The sequence below is a fragment of the Cryphonectria parasitica genome (assembly GCF_011745365.1).
Source record: "Cryphonectria parasitica EP155 unplaced genomic scaffold M406scaffold_7, whole genome shotgun sequence".
Classification (NCBI taxonomy): domain Eukaryota; kingdom Fungi; phylum Ascomycota; class Sordariomycetes; order Diaporthales; family Cryphonectriaceae; genus Cryphonectria; species Cryphonectria parasitica.
This window is the reverse complement of record NW_024468915.1, coordinates 2,858,428-2,878,321: the sequence shown is the minus strand read 5'-3', so window position 1 is coordinate 2,878,321 and position 19,894 is coordinate 2,858,428. Positions and strand designations below refer to the sequence as shown.

At 38.9% G+C, this 19,894-nt stretch overlaps 3 protein-coding genes across 3 annotated transcripts; 2 read left to right on the top strand and 1 right to left on the bottom strand.

The window, feature by feature from the left end:
- M406DRAFT_323712 (uncharacterized protein) lies at positions 1–1,001 on the bottom strand. The gene is made up of 2 exons (XM_040919806.1): positions 723–1,001; positions 1–665 (listed from the first exon to the last, which is right to left on the bottom strand). The coding sequence occupies exon 2, from the start codon at positions 335–337 to the stop codon at positions 182–184; it is 156 nt and encodes a 51-aa protein (XP_040773836.1). The 5' UTR covers positions 338–665; positions 723–1,001; the 3' UTR covers positions 1–181.
- Positions 1,002–12,494: 11,493 nt separating this feature from the next.
- M406DRAFT_72836 (uncharacterized protein) lies at positions 12,495–13,015 on the top strand (the record flags this gene model as incomplete). Its single annotated transcript, XM_040925581.1, has 2 exons — positions 12,495–12,960; positions 13,005–13,015. The coding sequence occupies 2 exons, from the start codon at positions 12,495–12,497 to the stop codon at positions 13,013–13,015; spliced, it is 477 nt and encodes a 158-aa protein (XP_040773835.1).
- Positions 13,016–18,029: 5,014 nt separating this feature from the next.
- On the top strand, positions 18,030–18,230 carry M406DRAFT_264434 (uncharacterized protein; the record flags this gene model as incomplete). The annotated part of the gene is made up of 1 exon (XM_040917662.1): positions 18,030–18,230. The coding sequence occupies one exon, from the start codon at positions 18,030–18,032 to the stop codon at positions 18,228–18,230; it is 201 nt and encodes a 66-aa protein (XP_040773834.1).
- Positions 18,231–19,894: the final 1,664 nt, after the last annotated feature.

The following is a 19,894-nucleotide window of genomic DNA, read 5'->3' as shown; positions in this document are numbered from 1 at the left end:
CTGGTTGTATGCCCCTGAAAGAGAGAAAGACCTCGCTACATTGCCTTTGCAACCTTTCCACCTGACAGTTTGAGGCCTAGCTCTTTTAAAGGAAGCAATCCGGCGAGGCTTTCTATCTTTTTTTTTTCTTCCCTAGGAGCAGCGCTAACACTGAGCAGGAGCAGAGCAAACGATCAGACTACTATTCTTTTCGAACCTTCGAGCCTTTGACCTTCGAGCCTTTGACCTTCGAGCTTTTAACCTTCGAGCCTTTGACCTTCAAGCCTTCGATTTTCGAGCTTTCGAGCCTTGAATACAGCAAGCAAGCAGTATTGAGCAAGCAGTATGCAAGCAGCATGCGAGAAGCATTCAGAAGAGATTCAGAGCATTCAAGTCGCTAAGCTAGAGCAAACAGCGAGCAAGCAATATGCAAGCAGCATGCAAGAAGCATTCAGAAGAGATTCAAAGCATTCGAGTTGCTAAGCTAGAGCAAACAGCAAGCAAGCAGTATGCAAGCAGCATATGAGAAGCGTTCAGAAGAGATTCAGAGCATTCGAATCGCTAAGCTAGAGCAAACAGCGGGCAAGTAGTATACAAGCAGCATGCGAGAAGCATTCAGAAGAGATTCAGAGCATTCGAGTTGCTAAGCTAGAGCAAACAGCAAGCAAGCAGTATGCAAGCAGCATGTAAGAAGCATTCAGAAGAGATTCAGAGCATTCGAGTCGCTAAGCTAGAGCAAACAGCGAGCAAGCAGTATGCAAGCAGCATGCAAGAAGCATTTAGAAGAGATTCAGAGCATTCGAGTTACTAAGCTAAAGCAAATAGCAAGCAAGCAGTATACAAGCAGCATGCAAGAAGTATTCAGAAGAGATTCAGAGCATTCGAATTGCTAAGCTAGAGCAAACAGCAAGCAAGCAGTATGCAAGCAGCATGCGAAAAGTATTCAGAAGAGATTCAGAGCATTCGAGTTGCTAAGCTAGAGCAAATAGCAAGCAAGCAGTATGCAAGTAGCATGCAAGAAGCATTTAGAAGAGATTCAGAGCATTCGAGTTGCTAAGCTAGAATAAAGTATATTCTTTGCTATTCGAGCGAGAGAGCAGAGTAAGCAAGCAGTAGATCTGAGTATCTTCTGTTTTCGAGAGTATATTCTTCGCTATTCAAGCAAGAGAGCAGAGTAAGCAAGCAATAGATCTGAGTATCTTCTGTTTTCAAGAATATGCTCTTTGCTATTCAAGCGAAAGAGCAGAGTAAGCAAGCAGTAAATCTGAATATCTTCTGTTTTCGAGAGTATATTCTTCGCTATTCAAGCAAGAGAGTAGAGTAAGTAAATAGTAAATCTAAGTATCTTCTGTTTTCGAGAGTATGCTCTTTGCTATTTGAGCAAGAGTACAGAGCTGAAGCAGAGTATCCGCTTGATAACTGAAGTTGCTTGGATATTAGGTTGCAAACTAATTACTCTTCTGCACTTAGCAATAAAGCGAAGCATAGCAACAGCTTCAGAGTTACTAGAGAGTAACTCTTAAGATGGAAAGCTATAATTATCCATTATAGCTGCAGAAATACTGTTCTGAATGCTAGGCTCCTTAGCTGCAAACCAAGTCCCTAATAAAAAGCTTGCAATCTACATTAAACAGCTTTAAGTTCTGAAAAGTGCCTGAATAAAGCGCTGAGAAAGCAGCGACTGAGCAGCGTATATAGCGCGGGTATTGCATTCGGAAGACTTACGTCTGGAATATGATTAAAAAGAGATTTTTTTTTTTCACAAGGCTTCGGGAACGAAGCCAGAAGAGAAGGAGGGAGATGGTTGAGAAGCCTTGAGAAGCCTGAGGCACTGAGAGATCTTGAGAAGCTTTGAGAAGCCTGAGACTCTGAGAGGCTTTGAGAAGCCTGAGGCACTGAGAGACCTTGAGAGACCTTGAGTGGCTTAGAAGCCTGAGGCACTGAGAGATCTTAAGAAGCCTTGAGAGGCTTAAAGCACTGAGAGATCTTGAGAGGCCTTGAGAGGCCTGAGGCACTGAGAGACCTTGAGAGATCTTGAGAAGCCTTGAGAAGCTTGAGGCACTGAGAGACCTTGAGAGATCTTGAGAAGCCTTGAGAGGCTTGAGGCACTGAGAGATCTTGAGAGGCCTTGAGAGGCCTGAAGCACTGAGAGATCTGAGAGGCTTTGAGAAACCTGAGGCACTGAGGGATCTTGAGAAGCTTTGAGAAGCCTGAAGCACTGAGAGATCTTAAGAGCCTGAAGCATTGAGAAGGCGTAGGAGCAGCTAGGAAGCAGCGAAAGCCTGGAAGCAGCGAAAGCCTGGAAGCAACGGAAGCTTGGGAGCAACGAAAGCCTGGAAGCAACGGAAGCCTGAGAGCAACGAAAGCCTGGAAGCAACGAAAGCTTGGAAGCCTCAAAGGCCTTGAGGACAAGGCCTGATAAGGGGGGACAATCTGTCAGGGCCGATTGTGCCAGCAAGGCTCAGAGCCAGCTAAGCCAGCTGGATTACGGATGACTAAGCAATATGCGGCTATAAAGCGGCTTTCTAGCCACATCAGCACTGCTGAGCAGAACTTAGCTCCTTAGGCCTCAATGTTATTCTGGTTGTATGCCCCTGAAAGAGAGAAAGACCTCGCCACATTGCCTTTGCAACCTTTCCACCTGACAATAAAGTTGAAGATTAATAGTATTAGAAGCAAGTTAGTCTTAAGTCTTTTTCTAAAGTGCTTTATAATAAACTTCTAACAGCTTTTTCATAAGATAAAGCTACTTCTTGTTGCTAATGCTTTCAGCAGTAATATTATAGTTAGCTTGGAAATGCTTAATCTAGATTGAAGAAAGCTTTATCTATACTTCTGCTATAGATTAATTATTTCTGATCTTAAGATGAGTAAGAATATTATTATAGTTTATAATAAATAATTAGAAGCTAGCAGCATTAATAATAAAACAGTTATTAATAATATTTAAGCACTTCTGCTTGGAAGTATATGCTTGAAGATGGTTTCAAGAGCAATAAGTAACTAACAGTTGCTTCTTCTGTTCATTTCAAGTTTTAGCGCTTATAATGAATTTCTCTACTTCTTCAGCAATGATTATATTTGCATAAAAGCTTTTTATGAAGTTGAATACTTAAATATTATCAATCTCTTTAATCTAATGCTACTAGTTGAATTGCTTTAGCTATAAGGAGATTTCTATATTGAACCAGAACTAGGGCGCCGTCGCCCTCGAAAGAAAAAGGGACAAACAGCTGCCGAAGCAATGGGCAAGGGCTTGTGCAACCCAAGCGTGCCTGTGCAGATGAGGACAGCAAACTAAGGCCACACGGGCACAAGAACAGGGTGAAAAACCTGTCTTAGACCTGTCCAAAGGGTTCAAAATTGAAAGGAAGAGAAAGGATGCTTTTTTTTTTTTTTCCGTTGCTTATAGCTAAAGAATTTGAAAAGTGGGTGGTATCCTTTATATGTATGAGGACCCTTGACCCACTGTACTCCACGTTCCACGGACTACCACCCTGGCCACCACAACAATATAAGCAAATAATATCAACTCATTATCAGCAAGCTTATTATAAGAAAGGAATCTGAAGTTCTGATTATAATAATTATTAGCTAGATAGTTAGCTGAACTGAGTATCTGATTGAAAGAGCTCTCAGATATAAAAGCTATCTTCTCTCTTGATTATTACTTTCTCCGATATTTCTTTGTTTTCCTGATTCAAGATTCTTGAGTTGAGAGTACTATAGCTGGAATGCTTTCTATATTCTGCAGAAGACAATATTGTAAAGATTAAGAAGATTCAGATGCTTAAAGAAGATTCAGTTTGTAAGTAAAGTATGCATAAAATCTGTTTTGTAATAAATAATAAGAAATTGAGTTAGCTGTTCTGTATTATACTAGGATTTCCTTTATTAATAGTTCTGCTAATGTAATGAGCACTGCAGCAATCCGAAGATTCCAAAGTATACAAAGGGGGTTTATGCTAACAAGAGCGGTATCAAAGTGCTAAGTTCTTGAATACGGAACTGTACAAGTCTTAGTAAGCGATGCAAGTATTCACTGCCTTTGGAACTATCAGAGTAGAGAGTAATCTAATACTTAGATTAATAACTAAAGAACTATCTGAAGGAAATCTATCTGACAGTAAGAAATGTAAACCTTTATATACTTGATTCTTTAGTTCCTTGCTTGCTGATAATCATCCTAGATTACCACTGATTATTTCGAATTATTACTAATTACTGAGCGCTGGTAATCACTAGTGATCGCTCTATTATCTAATTGGTTGGACTTTCTTAGCTCTAATCCCTGATTATGTAATCATAGTTGTTTTTCCTAATGTATCCCAGCCCCGCTGGTTCCGTCAGCCAGTCCTTATAATCTTGTCCGGTGTTAGTGCTTATTGGTTCATAACATTATCTCCCTTCTGTGATCTTTCGTCCCGAAAGTTCTTCTGTAAGTTATTCCTTGTTCTAGCAAGTTCTTTGCATGCATAGTTATGCCTTTCTAATTCGTTATGTCGAACAGAACCTTAAATTCCCGTGTTGGTAAATCTTCTTCTGGTGCTTTCATTACTTTTTCGAAGTCGCATCTTCATCATCTCGAGCGTTATTCGTATATTGAGTTCACTGGCTACAAAGTTATGCTGTATTCATTGTATCTGGAGGAGGGGGTGCGATGTAAGATGATGGATGGGATCAAGAGCTGTTCTCAGTATACGAAACGAGATTATTCCTGTAATGCTGATTGAATCCTTATATCTTCTCGTAAGTCTTTCCTTTCCTTTTTCTTAGTTCTTGCTAATGGTACTGCCTTAGTATCTCGTATTACTGATGAGTTGGTTCGTTTGGATAATAGGGAGGTAGAGGAGGAGGAGTGTTTGCTGGAGCATCAGCAAGAGCTGGCGGATGCTCAGGCTTATTTATCCGAGTCCCTAGATCGTTTGTTTCGTCTGAAGAAGTAGCGATGCTTCCTTCAGGAGAAGAGGATAAAATTGGTGAATGAGGGCCTGGAGGAGAAGGAGCGCGAGCGCATAGCGGCTGAGGTGCAAGCTGTGGTTTCTGCAGAGCCCGTGATTGTTCCTGGGGATCCCTCTTCTGGAGGTTTTGACTGGAATTCCGTAGATGTGAGGAATTCCGTAGTGAATTGGTCGGGTTTCCTGGAGGGCGAGATCTCTGAGGCCCCTGGACCTCGGTTCGGGGCGGAGCGATTATCTTAGGTGCTAGCTTTCCTTTTCCAATATTCAGCTATCTTTTCCTAAGCATTTTCAACATTCCTCTGTAATTCTCATGAATTTTCATTTGCTGAGTAATCTTTTCACTTAATGAGATATTCTCTTGTATTATCTGTGCTTTTATGCTTAAGAATTTTTTCTATCTTGTATTCTAGTTCGTTATTCTTTATTTCTGCTGCATTATCTGTTAGTATTTCCTATACTGCTAGTTTCAGCAGTAAGATATGGAAAACTGGATATATTCTTATTTCATGAGATAGTACAAGTTCGTAGTTAACTGAGAAGATTTTTTATAGAATTTTGAATAATTCTAGTTTCTTATAATCGAGTTTACTGCTAAGCCTGATTATTTTGATATTTTTGCAAAGTAAATATACTTTATCTTTCTTTTATAAGATTGATTTTTCAATTCTTTTGGAGTTTGTATAGCGTATTATTCATTCTTAAACAAATTGTAGTTCTAACTGAAGTTTTTCTTGAATCTTCTTGATTTTTCTAATTCTTTTGTTTGCAGCTTCTACATCTGCTTCTTGCAGTATCTTATAATAAGCTATTAGATTATATTTGTAAAGCATAAAGAATAGTAATTTCTTTATTATACTTATATTCATATTATTATAAGCGAATTATACAAGAAGTAATAGATTAATTTAATTATTCTATTTCTGATTAATATAATATTAAAGATATTATTTAATAACTTAATTCATTCTTTCTATCTATTTATCTGTTTGCAAGTAGAATATTATAAATATTCTATAGTATATTCTAAGCTATTTTATAAATAAAATCTAAAACTTTAAATTAAACTTTCTATCTTTATTAGAAATTACTTCTTCTAATATGCTATAATTAGTAATAATTATTCTGAAAAATATATATGCAAGTTCTTCTGCTATACTGCTTTTCTTATAAAAAAGAAAGTAAGCATACTTGCTCAGTTTGCAAATTATTATTAGAATGCTATTATATTATATCTTAGTTAAGAGTTCTTATAAGAGAGATAGCTTAATAATAAAGTCTAGACTGATGAATTGCTAAATAATTATAAATACTAATAAGAAGTGCAGTAATCTATAAAGCTTATATCTTTCTACTTTATTCTTCTTGCAGCTATTGCATTGTTATAAGATATCTTTAATTCTTTTTCTAAAGCTTAGTAAATTCCAGTATCTTTTAATATATTTATAGATTATTTTAATTCTCTAATATTTATATGCTAATACACTATATATATTCTTAATATAATTATCTTATTTATTTGAGATTATTAATGCTAAATTCTTTTTCAAAAATTCAATTCTAAAGGCAGCATTTAATTCTCTATATGTATTAATGAGATTTCCTGATTCATTTTAAGCAAAGATATTCTATATATTCGAAGAGTTTATATCTTAATAATCTAATCTTTTGCTAAGAGCATCTGCTTATTTATTCTCTAAGCTTTTGCAGTATATAATCTTAAAATCAAACTATAAGAGAAATTCTGCTTATCTAACTTATTGCTTATTCAAAATCTTAATTATTATGAATATAGTTAGATTCTTATAATTCAAATGAATTATAATTGAATATTATATGCTAATAAAATAGTATTACTACTTTTTGAAAGCTTTCATTATTGTTATAAGTTTCTAATTAGGGATTTTATAATTAATTTCCAAGCTATTTAACTTCTTTAAGAAGTTGCTTACAATTCTTAAATGCTTTTAATTGTTTTGCTAGCTAAGTTGTTCTCTAAGTATATATTCTAATATATTAGTTTCAATTTCAAAAGATTTGTAAAGATCTGCTTTATATAGAATTAGCTTTAAGATAATATGCTTGATAATCTTATTGAAAGCTTCTTATGCTTTGGAAGTTTATTTGAAGAGCTATTTCTTTTTGATAAGATTTATAAGAAAATGTATAATTCAGCTATAGTTCTTAATAAACTGCTTATAGAAATTAATATATTCGAGAAAAAACTTAATATTCTTAATATTTCTGGGAACTAGCTAATTTCTAACAGCTTCTATCTTATCTTTCTGCAGCTTAATATATCTTAGCTTGATTGTGAATTTGAAATAATCAACTTTTTGTATATAAAAGTAACTCTTTGCAAGTTTTATAAGAAGCTTTACATTCTAAAGCGTTTGCAATATTATTTTTATATATTTCTTGTATTCTTCTAATATTCGAAAGAAAATAAGAATATTATCGAGATATGCAATAATAAACTAGTTCAGATGTTTGCATAGAATATAATTAATCATTTTCTGAAATAAAGCTAAGATATTTATTAAGCTAAAGAGCATAATCAAATATTCATAGTATTTATAGTGCATTCTGAAAGCAGTTTTTCATTCTTCTTCTTCTTTTATTCTAATCAGATTATAAGCTTCTTTTAGATTCAGAACTATAAACTATTATACTTCTTACAGCTTATCTTATAATTCCTTAATAAATAGTAATAAATATCAGTTCTTAATTATAATATTATTAAATTGCTTATAATTAATATATAGCTTAAGCTTGCTATTCTTTTTAAGTATAAATAGAATAAGATATTCTGCTAATAATTGCAATAATTATATATATTTCTTCTTAAAATTCTTATTAAGATATTCCTTGAATGCTTCTAATTATACTTTATTTAGTTCATAGATAGAAAAGAACTTGAGCTGTTTTTCTTCTTATAGCAGAATCTTATAATCGTATAAGCTGTATTCCAATAATTCTGTATCCAATTCTCTCTGAAATAGTTTCTTAAACTTGTAATATTCTTATAATATGTTTGCAAGTATTAGTTCTAATTCTTGTACTGTTTCTACTATCTGAAGGAACAGTAGATACTATTAAGCATGCTTCTTTTTATTTGTTATTTTTGATAACATTTTTGAGAGCTTTAAGCATTTGCTTCAAGCTAAACTGAGCGCTCGAGAGCTTGGTTCCGAGGTTTTTCTTATATAGTTTTACAATTTATATTCTAAAGCTTTTCCTTGCTGCTCTGAAGCGAACCAACTTGCTAAGAGTCTCGCTTCTGTTATTTTGCTAATCTGTTAGCATTCTGGTACTATTTGGATTCGCTTATTACTAGATCCTTCTTCTTGAATTGCTAGCTTTGCTGATTTAAAAATATTTGTAAAGTTGTTTGAAGCTTCTTTTTCTGAGTATTCTTCAATAACTAGCTTCGATTCTGCACTACTGATTGCAACTATTTCTCTGAGTATAGCTTGTTCTTATAAGAGCTAGCTAGTAGTTCAATTGATTTAAGGATTATGCTTCTTAAGCTATAGAAGCTTTATAATCAGCTTATGCTATACTATATCTGTAATATCAAAGAAAGCTCTGATTATGCATTCTTGGATCAAGATAGATAGATGATCAGTCTTCTTATTAATTACTTCTTGATTGTATGCAACAGATTATTCTTCTATAGTGCTGAAAGTATATAAGCATCTTTTCTATCTCTATTGTAGTTATGCTTAATTAATAATATATGGAAATATAAAGTTTCTTTAAGTATTACTGTTTAATAGTATGCTATATTTGTATTCTTGAATGTATATATCAAACTTAATATAAGTATAATCTATCTTAGAAGCTTTATATAGGAATTATTCTAATCTGATTATCTGTAGTTTCTTTATAAGCAATCCTATTCTTTTAAGATTATTAAGAACTGCTTGTTCTTCTAAGCTTGCTTTACTGCTTCTCAAGCAAGCTTCTTAGCTTGCTTTTGCTTATATCATTATTATTTCTAATCTTTCTTCTATTAATGCTAGTTGCAAACCTTATTGCTAATATGAATCGTGCAGAGTATTATCTTATACTGCTATTATTTTATCTTCTTATCTATATATTATATGAAATAGTTATTGTAATGAGCACTGCAGCAATCCGAAGATTCCAAAGTATACAAAGGGGGTTTATGCTAACAAGAGCAGTATCAAAGTGCTAAGTCCTTGAATACAGAATCATACAAGTCTCAGTAAGCAATGCAAGTATTCACTGCCTTTGGGGCTATCAGAGTAGAGAGTAATCTGATACTTAGATTGATAACTGAAAAGCTATATACTAAATCCATCTAATGGTAATGAATATATTCTTATATATCCAGCTTTTCAGTTCTAACTAACTTAACTATATTATAATTTCTTATAGTTATCTCTCCGAATATATTAACTATGTTCATAGCTAATATAATTATGCTAGCAATCCTAATCCGGATTATATAATCCTGATTAGTATTCGATGTTAAATTGTAATATCTGATTCCTTGATTAGTAGAGCTTATTCTATAATCTGCATATTAGATGAGTTATAATATTATTTCTCTTCTATCAGTTGTTATTCTTAATGATCTTCTATAAGTATTCTGGCAAGTTCTTTGTATGCATGATCTTGCCTTCCTGATTGAAATATTGAACAGAATCAACAAATTCTATATTTGCAAACCTTCTTCTGTTCCAAAGAGTATCCAAGATCAAGATCTTTTGATTTCCTATCTCTTGGAAAATTTTATCAAGATATTTATCTATTCTTATTGCAAGGATTGTAGTTTCAGATTCTATAAGGTATCTTTCGGAAACTCTTCTCATTGTATCGAATGCATTCAATTAAGCTGCTTCAAGTGCAATATCATAAGCTCTTTCTCTGAGAAGCTTCGCAATATCGCTATTCAATATCGAAAGTTAGAGAATGAGATTGAGAAGAGGAAGATCAAGCTTCTCTATCTGTATTAATAGAAGCGGATATAATCCGAGAAGATGAAATGTACTCTGCATTATAGCATTACTTGCATAAAGAAATTGGATTGTATGGAAGCTAAGGAAGCTGAGGCTGAAAGAATGCGTATTGCTGCTGAAGTGCAGGCTGTAGTAGCAAAGAAATCTGTTATTGTAGCTAGAAATTCTTCTTTTAAAGGTTTTAACTGGAATTCTGTAGATTTAAGAGATTCTGTAGTAGATTGATTGAGCTTTCTGAAGAGTGAGATTTCTGAAGCTTCTGAGTTTTAGTTTAGAGCAGAGCGATTGTTTTAGGTACTGGTTTTCTTCCTTTTCTAATACTTAGCTACTCTTTCTTGAGCATTCTCAATATTCTTCTGTAATTCTTATAAGTTTTCGCTTGCTGAGTAGTCTTTCCATTTGATAAGATATTCTCTCGTGCTGTTTATGCTTCTATGCTTAAGAATCTTTTCTATCTTATATTCTAGTTCATTATTCTCTGCTTCTACTGTATCATTCATTAGTATTTCCTATACTGCTAATTTCAGCAGTAAGATATGAAAAATCAAGTATATTCTCATTTTATAAGATAATACTAACTTATAATTAATTGAGAAAATCTATTGCAAGATTTTGAATAGTTCTAATTTCTTATAATTAAGCTTATTGCTAGATTTAATTATTTTAATATTTTTTTAAAATAAGTAGATCTTATCTTCCTTCTGTAAGATTAGTCTCTCAATTCTTTTGGAGTTTGCATATTGCATTATTCATTCTTGAATGAATTGTAATTCTGATCAAAGTTTCTTCTGAACTTTTCTAATCTTCTTAATTCTTTTATCTGCAGCTTCTGCATCTACTTCTAATAATGCTTTATAATAAGCTATTGGATTATATTTATAGAATATAAAGAATAGTAATTTCTTTATTATGCTTATATCTGCACTATTATAAGCAAACTATATAAGAGATAATAGATTAACTTAATTATTCTATTCTTAGTTTATATAATATTAAAGATATTATTTAATAATCTAATTCATTCTTTCTATTTATTTATTTGTTTATAGATAAAATGCTATAAATATTCTGTAGTATATTTCAAGCTATTTTATAAGTAAAGTTTAAAACTTTGAATTGAACTTTCTATTTCTATTAGAGATTACTTTTTCTGATATACTATAATTAGCGATAATTATTCTGAGAAATGCATATACAAATTCTTCTGCTATACTGCTTTTCTTATAGAAAAGAAAATAAGCATACTTGCTTAATCTGCAAATTACTATTAGAATGCTATTATATTACATCTTAGTTAAGAGTTCTTATAAAAGAAATAGCTTAGTAATAAAGTTTAGATTAATAGATTGCTAAATAGTTGTAAGTATTAGTAAGAGGTATAGTAGTTTATAAAGCTTATATCTTTCCGCTTTATTCTTCTTGCAGCTATTGCATTATTATAAGATGTTTTCAATTCTTTTTCTAAAGCTTAGTAGATTTCAGTATTTTTTAATATATTTATAGATTACTCTAACTCTCTGATATTTGTATGCTAGTATACTGTATATATTCTTGATATAGTTATCTTGTTCGTCTGGAGTTATTGATTCTAAATTCTCTTTCAAAAATCTAATTCTGAAGGCAGCATTTAGTTCTCTATATATATTGATAAGATTTTCTAATTTATTTTAAGCGAAGATGTTCTATATATTCGAAGAATCTGTATCTCGATAGTCTGATTTTCTACTAAGAGCGTTTGCTTATTCGTTCTCCGAGCTTTTGCAGTATACAATCTTGTGGCAGTGGCCATAGGGGCCTCAAGTGAATGAGGCTTGGCTGGCCACCCTGACTCACTGGCCTGGGCCATTCAATGGAAGGGCAGTGAGTCGCCAGGTACGCTAGCCTAGTTGGGACTAGTACCAATTGCTGGCTCTATAGAAAGGCAATTGGCAACAGCGTGCCTTGAGATAGATTAATTGAAGAACCATCTTCCCTTCTACCATTTGTACAGCCCCTAGAGTGCCTTCTACAAGTGGTAGCTACGATCATACACTGCATTGAGGATTCACCCCACGAAGCCACTGCGCTGATACGCCCACCTGGGAAATCAGCGGCCTTGGCAACCCAAAAACACCAAAAGCCCACTATCGTGAAGATCGTGGCACCAAAACAACAAGCCCTTGGCACCACGCTTACCTGAGACTGTGCTACGGACTTCCCTGATGCGTTACGCTCACCTGAGACCTCGCAAACAGGCGTTTTCATCAAAAACACCACAAAAAACCATCAAAAACACGCCCACGGGCATTCACAAGCATTCACAGCTAAGCTGTTTTTTCCTTTTACCCCGTTGCTGGTGGAAGCTCTGGCAGTTGAAATCAGCAAGCATACTCTGATCCTCGCGAGCACGGTTCAAGACATCCTTGCGCAGACGCCACGAGTTACCCTGATTACAGCACGCTCGCCTGAGAAGCCTAAACCATCTCCTAGCTTTCATATCCGTCTGTCGCATATCGCCAAATTGGCTTGATTAGCAGCGATTTACTGTTGATTTTGACCCCAGCTAGACAGCCTAACAGCTGAGCTAACTATGAGCAGTTTCTCAAAGAACTCAACAAGATCGCTCGCATACCGTGCTACCACAGCTGACCTAGCTGCCAGTCTGGCATCACAACTAGGCAAAGACCCTGAACTTCTCCACAGTCGCTCGATCAGCAACAACGCAATGGCGCCCCAAGAAGAGGAGAATGCCAGTCAGAACAACCCGTTCCAGGCAGAAGACTACCATGGCAACAGCTCAGCACTGTTCGAGTCCCCTGCTGCGCAACGCGAGACTGGCACTCTCCAACACGAGGATCCTGAAGAACCAGCCAACTTCTCAAACAACCCTGCCTTTAAGGAGTACATTCGTTATATCAAGACGCAGGCTGACGACGCTAAGATAGCTGCGATCCACGCAAACCTGGAAATCAGGAAGATCTCGGAAGCTGTGGCGCATCTTGAGACCCAGCAAGCTACAATAGCTATCAAACAAGGAGCTCTCGATACTCAAGTCGGTAAACAAACCGACATACTAGCCCAGCTGATGCATCACTTCAAGCTTGGCTCTGAAGCCACCGCTTCAGATATTCGCTTTCAAGCTAGCAATGGTAATCTACCCCTTGCTGTACCTGGCTCTTCACAAGATTCAGCAGCCCCCCAACGAGCTGTTCACTATAGCGCTGAAGGAGGTAACTCTGATGATTCGGGTAACAACTTCAACGATCAAGGAAGCGGTGACGGAGGCCATCATCCTCCTGACAGGCCTCTAGGATCTGGATCAGGCAACCCCCGTAACCAGCGCAACAATACTCCGTTCTCTAACCGATCAAGCATTCAGCACATTACGAAAATGAAGAGAGAGGAACTTGGAATCTTCGACTCTGAATACAACAACCCCGAAGATGTTAGCATAGTTACAGTTAGCAAGAATCTCGTTTTTACTGATATCTGATCTTTTCTAAACCATCTTGAGTTTCTCAAAGACAGCACGAATGATGCTAATATCGAGAACGAGATATTGCGCATATTCAGCATCTTACTATAAGGCGCTGCTATTTACTGGTAAACCAACGAATTGATTAATACCAAACGCTCTAAGCTTTGCTAAGGAGGTTACAGCGTTATCACCAATCTTCTGGCCCAGCGCTTTGCTATGAAACCTATGCATGCTATGCGAAAGTTTCGTAAGAGCTATCTAACATTGAGAAATATTGCTGAGAACGAGTTTGCCCTGCGAAAGTTCATTTAAAAGAATCTTTGGTATATGCATAGTATGAGTATTCTCAACTGCGAAAACCTTAACTGAAAGAGCGCTCTGAACAACATCTGAAGCAAGATGAATGAACGCATTCAGCACCACCTTGCCCCTCCTCGCTGCTACAACACTCTGAACGAGTACATGAAGGAAGTCGAGCAGGCCAAGAGTATTTTGATTAACATAGCTGACCGGCGATACCCTGAGTACTATAGAGGAAAAAGTAGTCGTCGCAATCGTTCACCTGCTTGCAAGTATAATTCTCGCACCAGCAGCAGCTGCTGTAATGATTGTGATCACTGCAACCGCTGCAACGACTGTAATTGGAATCGCAGAAAGGATTGTAGCTATAACTGCTGCAACAAGGATTGATCAAGCTATTGTAACAAGAGCGTAATTCGTTCCTCAAGATACAAGCTTCGAGATTGCAATTCATATCGAAATTGGGATTCCAACTGCAACAAGTCTCGGGATCGCAACTGCAACTGTGATTACAATCAGTCCAAGAAGGATAGCAAGTCTGAGGATTGCAAGAAATGCAACTGGAGTTACTTAGCAATCTCCGATAAAAAGAAAGCTTATAATGTTACCGAGAACAAGAATGAAGATATGCTCTCTGAGAACAACAGTGATGATCTACCTTCGCCTGGCGATAAGCAGGTATACTGGATCGATAGTTCTGAACAATCGCCCTCACTAACCTCGTCATACTACTCTCGATCGCCTAGCCCTGTAGGCTGCATCTACAACCTACGCGAAGTCGACCACCCAGTCAACTGCACGTGTATCTTCTGTAACAGAGAGTTTGATTCTCGAAGCTAGATATTCCAGCACGTAGACGCTTGCCAGAACCGAAACCAGAAGACGAACATCTTCAAAGAAGTTAAGAGACGTCTGAAGCATGCTATGTCTTTTGGAATAGCTTCGCCTGAGACAAGCACACTATCAATCCAATACCGTGCTGAAGACATTCTCACAGAGGCCACGCCCGAGAAGCAGCTGAACAAGCTTATCAGCAGTTATACTCATATGAAGATCACTGTACAAGCTACTCCCACCGAACATGATATAACCCTCTGCAAAGACACTAGCACTGGCCACAACTTGGTGAACCGATAGTTCCTCAGTCAGTTCCCTACTGCTGAGGTCTCAGTCCACAAGCCTCAGAAGATCGGGGGTATGGAAAAGAGCACAATCACGCTGTCTAAATACGCTGAATGAGACTTCTACGCCTGTGGCAGGCGTACTGACGGCTCTCCTGGATTGCTATGCCAGCGCGCTGAGGCGTGGATCGTGAACGATCTACCCGCTGGAGCCCTTATCAGCAACGGATGGCTCAAAGCCCGCAAGGCCATCATCAACTACGAGAACCAAGCTATTACATACCCAGAGCAAAGCAACTTCCAGGTGCCTTTCGAGATTCAGCATCAGGCCCTCTCACCTACAGTGCGAAAGATGAGAATAGCCCATGCCTATATTATCAGCCCTGGCGAGACTGCTCAGATAGCTGTAAAATACGCTAAACTGCCCAAAAGCCGCTCATTCTCTTTCACATTAACCCACGGAACCGCGCTGAACGCGCAGATCGATGCTTCTTCACCCCCTGTAGTAGCCCTGCACAATGCTACGGAGAGAGCTGTCAAGATCCCCAAAGGCATGCAGATAAGCACTATCCACAAGTATGAAAATACTGGATAGTTCAAAGCTACCTTTAAGAGCGCTGTAAAAGCCCTAGCAGTAGCAGCTGCCTTGGGAGGACTAGCATCAACCTACCAGCCAGCCAACACCCGCGCGATAGGTGCACACGACGTGCAATTCGCGTTTTCATTGAAGATTCCTGTTAGTCAGGTAGCAGTGAACAGAGAGTTCGACCTCACACCAGAGATCATCGCGACAGCCAAGGGTGCAGAGACAGAGATACGCCCGATTAGCAACTTCCTGCACAAGAAAGGCCTATCCTCCACACCTTACAGCGATGCTGTTTGTCAGTCCCTGAGCAACATGGGAATAGCCTATGGCATCGACCTTTCTGCGAATGCCGAGCTTCTACCGTCCAACAACTACAACCTCGATACAAGGAAACCTTCGACCATCATCAAGGGATCTCTGAGAATCAAGGCTCCAGATGAAGCTCCAGCTATAATCCTTGACAACAGCGTTCGCATCTATTCGCAGGACCCCATCAAAGCTCAGCAGTTCAAGAAGATTATCGAGAAATATCCGGCTGTATGGGAAAACAAAGGCTCTCTTAACATGCCAGAGAACCAGATGATGAAGATTCCCTTGATAGAGGGATAGCAGCATGCGAAGCTGAATCGCTCTCGTTATTCTGTTTCTCGCAAAGATGAGAAGTTCATCAACCAGATATACGAGGATATGCACGAAGCTGGCTGTCTCGAATTCGCTGACAACGTCTGCCCGTTCGCATTGCTAATCTTCGTAGTCTGGCATACAGTATACGGGAAGAAAAAGAGCTATATCATCGCGGACCTCAGAGCTCTTAACAAGTAAGCAGTATCTAACAACTATCCCCTTCCTCTTCAGTCAGACGTAATTGAAGCTATATGCGGTAAACAATACATCACAGTCATCGACGCCACAGCTTTCTTCTACCAGTTCCCTATCCACCCAGAATACCGAGACTATCAGACCATAGTCACGCACCGTAGCCTTGAGCAACCAATAGTAGCCCTGATAGGCTACTGCAACTCGCCCGCTTACGCTCAAAGATACATGGACAGGCTGCTTCGTGAACACAGGCACTTCGTTAAGGCGTTCATTGACAACATTGTGATCTTCTCCAACTCGTTTATGGATCACCTAAAGCACCTCAATACAGCTCTTAGCATCTTCGACAAGAAGAGGATTTCTATCTCTTCCACAAAGAGTCACATCAGCTTTCCCTCTATCGAACTGCTTAGCTTCTATATCAATACGCTTAGCTTATTCACTACGAAAGAGCGTACTGAAGCCTTTCAGAAGATAACCTTCCCTAGAAACCTCAAAGATCTCGAGACCTACCTCGGCGCAACTGGTTTCCTGCGAACGATGATCCCTTACTACGCACAGCTCGTAAAGCCGCTTCAACTACGCAAGACAGCGCTGCTAGCTAAAAGCCGCAAGCTTGGGAAAATCACGCCTGGGAAGAAGTTACAGCATCAGGCCTATATACGTCGCATATACTACGAACCGACGAACGCTGAAAGAATAGCTTTCGAGAACTTGCAGAACACTATCTGCAAGAAGATGCATCTGTACCACATGAAACCATCTCAGAAGCTGTTCATCCAAGTGAATAGCTGCTTGCAACGAGGATTCAGCGTGATAGTCTTTCAGCTGAAGGAGGACTACGCTTGGCAGCCTAGCAAGCTAATTCCTTCGTACGCTATCAAACTAGTAATATTCCTTAGCTGCTGCTTAACGAAGGCTGAAATGAACTACAGTCCCTCTGAGCAAGAAGTTGCATATCTGGTCTGAGCAACGAAATGCCTGTACAAGTTGATTTAGTTAAACTAAGCGCAGCTTGTGATTATTCTCACAGATCACGACGCCACGCATAGCATCGTTACCCAAATGCGCCTTGATATCTCATTAACAGACCGTGCGAACTGACGTCTTGTCAACGCCTCCATCTATCTCAGCCAGTACCAGTTCGACATTCACTATCTAGCTGGGAAGCTCAACTACATCCCTGATGCCTTGTCAAGGCTGTCTGCGACAGGGGATACGGAGGCACGACAGAGCGACGAACCAGCTACTCTTGACACAGTGGTTGACAACCTTCCCACAGTCTTCCTTGTCTTATCGGAAGCACAGATGTCTGAAGATATGCGACAGCGCTTCTGGCAAGAGTACAAGGAGGATATAGTCTACAGTAATATCATCACGAACCTGACGAAGATCGGTTCAGCCGGAAAGAAGCCTCCTGCCTTAACAAACAATGGAGATATTATCTCTGCTTCTAAGCCCGGCTACCCATTCCGCCTGAAGAACCAACTGTTGTACAACTACGATAACGATGGAAAGGAGCGCCTCGTCGTCCCACAACCCCTCGTGCAGAAACTTCTGCGCAATTCTCACAACAATAAACACCACTTCGGCAGAGACTGCATGATGGCTGAATTGGATGATCTTTACTTCAGGAAGAAGAGACTGCTCGTCTCTCAGTACATCGATCACTGCCACAAGTATGGCGCTCAAAAGAAGCAAAATCAGAAGCTAGCAGATTTACTTCAGCCAATTCAAGCCCCCTCTAAACCTATGTATACAATCTTCCTCAACTTTATCCTTGGACTGCTATCAGTCAAATCAACAGGCATTCCGTAGCAGATGAAAGGCTTCAAAGCTTACAACTTACTGATGCCCGTTACTTGCAAAACCTCCAAGAGAACCCTACTGATTCCAGGCCACTCAACCTACTCAGCTAAGCAATGGGGAGCTGTTCTGGGCAGACAGCTGCTGTTGAGCGACTGGGCATGCTCTCGAGCAATTATCTCTGACTGCGACGCCAAGTTCACCTCAGACTACTGAACTGGCCTGTGGAAGACCTTTAGCACGCATTTGCAGATAATCACAGCATACTACCCTCAGGCTGATAGAGCAGCTGAACGAAAGAATCAGAATGTCGAGCTAGCTATCAGATACCACGCCGCTGAACACCCTAACAAGGTTTGGATAAACCTAATTCCCTCTTTGCAGTGGAATCTGAACAACTCATACCAACGCTCCATCAATGCAAGCCCTTACGAATTCCTATTCGGATTCAAGATCCAGTTACCATCAGATCAATTAGTCAACATTACCAAATAACTATCCGAGATACGCTTTATGCATGAATACCTGCAAAAAGATATGCAATTAGCTATGGACATCGTTGCAGCAGACAACAAACGCGCGTACGATGCTAAATACTGACACGAAGAGTACGAGAAGGGCAACAAGGTCTGGCTAAAACTTGGCAAGGCATACAAGCCACTACTATATCAGAGCAACAAGATGCAGGCTCTTCGTGAAGGGCTGTTTACAATTATCAGAAAAGTGTTATCTTTAGCTTATAAGCTTGATTTCAAAACTGGCGACTATGATGCTAACGTTCAAGTATACCCAGTAGTCAGCATTCAGTATCTGAGTTAATACAAACCTACTAACAACCCCTTCAATCGCCAACTACCTGAGCCTAGCCCGATCGAGCACAACGAGAACAGCAACGACTCAATTGAACCTAACGAAAACTACTACGAAGTCGATCGCATCGTGGACAAGAAGATCGAGCGACGAGGTGGCAAGAATACAGTACGATACCTGGTACGATGGAAGGGATGGTCCTTACAGCACGATCGCTGGAAGGATCTGAGGAGTCTCAAGTGCCCTGGCCTCATCGAGGAATACGAAAGCGCACACCCCGACAAGGCTACGGAGATTCTCGTAGAGGACGGCCCAGCTGACCCCGTGAAGAGAAAGCTCGGCCGGCCCTTCAAGAAGCCGTTGCCTGACAACAACGAGGATGGAAATGCCGTGCCGGCACGAAGAAAGCGAGGTCGGCCTGCCAAGATCACAGCCTCCCCGGCTGTCAACATTGACACGTCTGACAACGCGTCTGGAGGCCTCCCTAAGCCTGAAAAGGATGGAAAACAGGGCCCTGGAGCCTCTCCTGGCCTCCGAAGAAGCGCGAGACTGACACGTGGGCACGTGACCCCTAGATAGCTGCTGAGGACAGCAGGAACGTTTTTCCGTGGCCGGCACTTGTGGCAGTGGCCATAGGGGCCTCAAGTGAATGAGGCTTGGCTGGCCACCCTGACTCACTGGCCTGGGCCATTCAATGGAAGGGCAGTGAGTCGCCAGGTACGCTAGCCTAGTTGGGACTAGTACCAATTGCTGGCTCTATAGAAAGGCAATTGGCAACAGCGTGCCTTGAGATAGATTAATTGAAGAACCATCTTCCCTTCTACCATTTGTACAGCCCCTAGAGTGCCTTCTACAAATCTTAAAGTTGAATTATAAGAGAAATTCTGCTTATCTGATTTATTGCTTATTCAAAATCTTAATTATTATAAATATAATTAGATTCTTATAATCCGAGTAAACTATAATCGAGTTGTAATGAGCACTGCAGCAATCCGAAGATTCCCAAGTACACGAAGGGGTTTATGCTAACAAGAGCGGTATCGAAGTATCAAGTCCTTGAATACGAAACT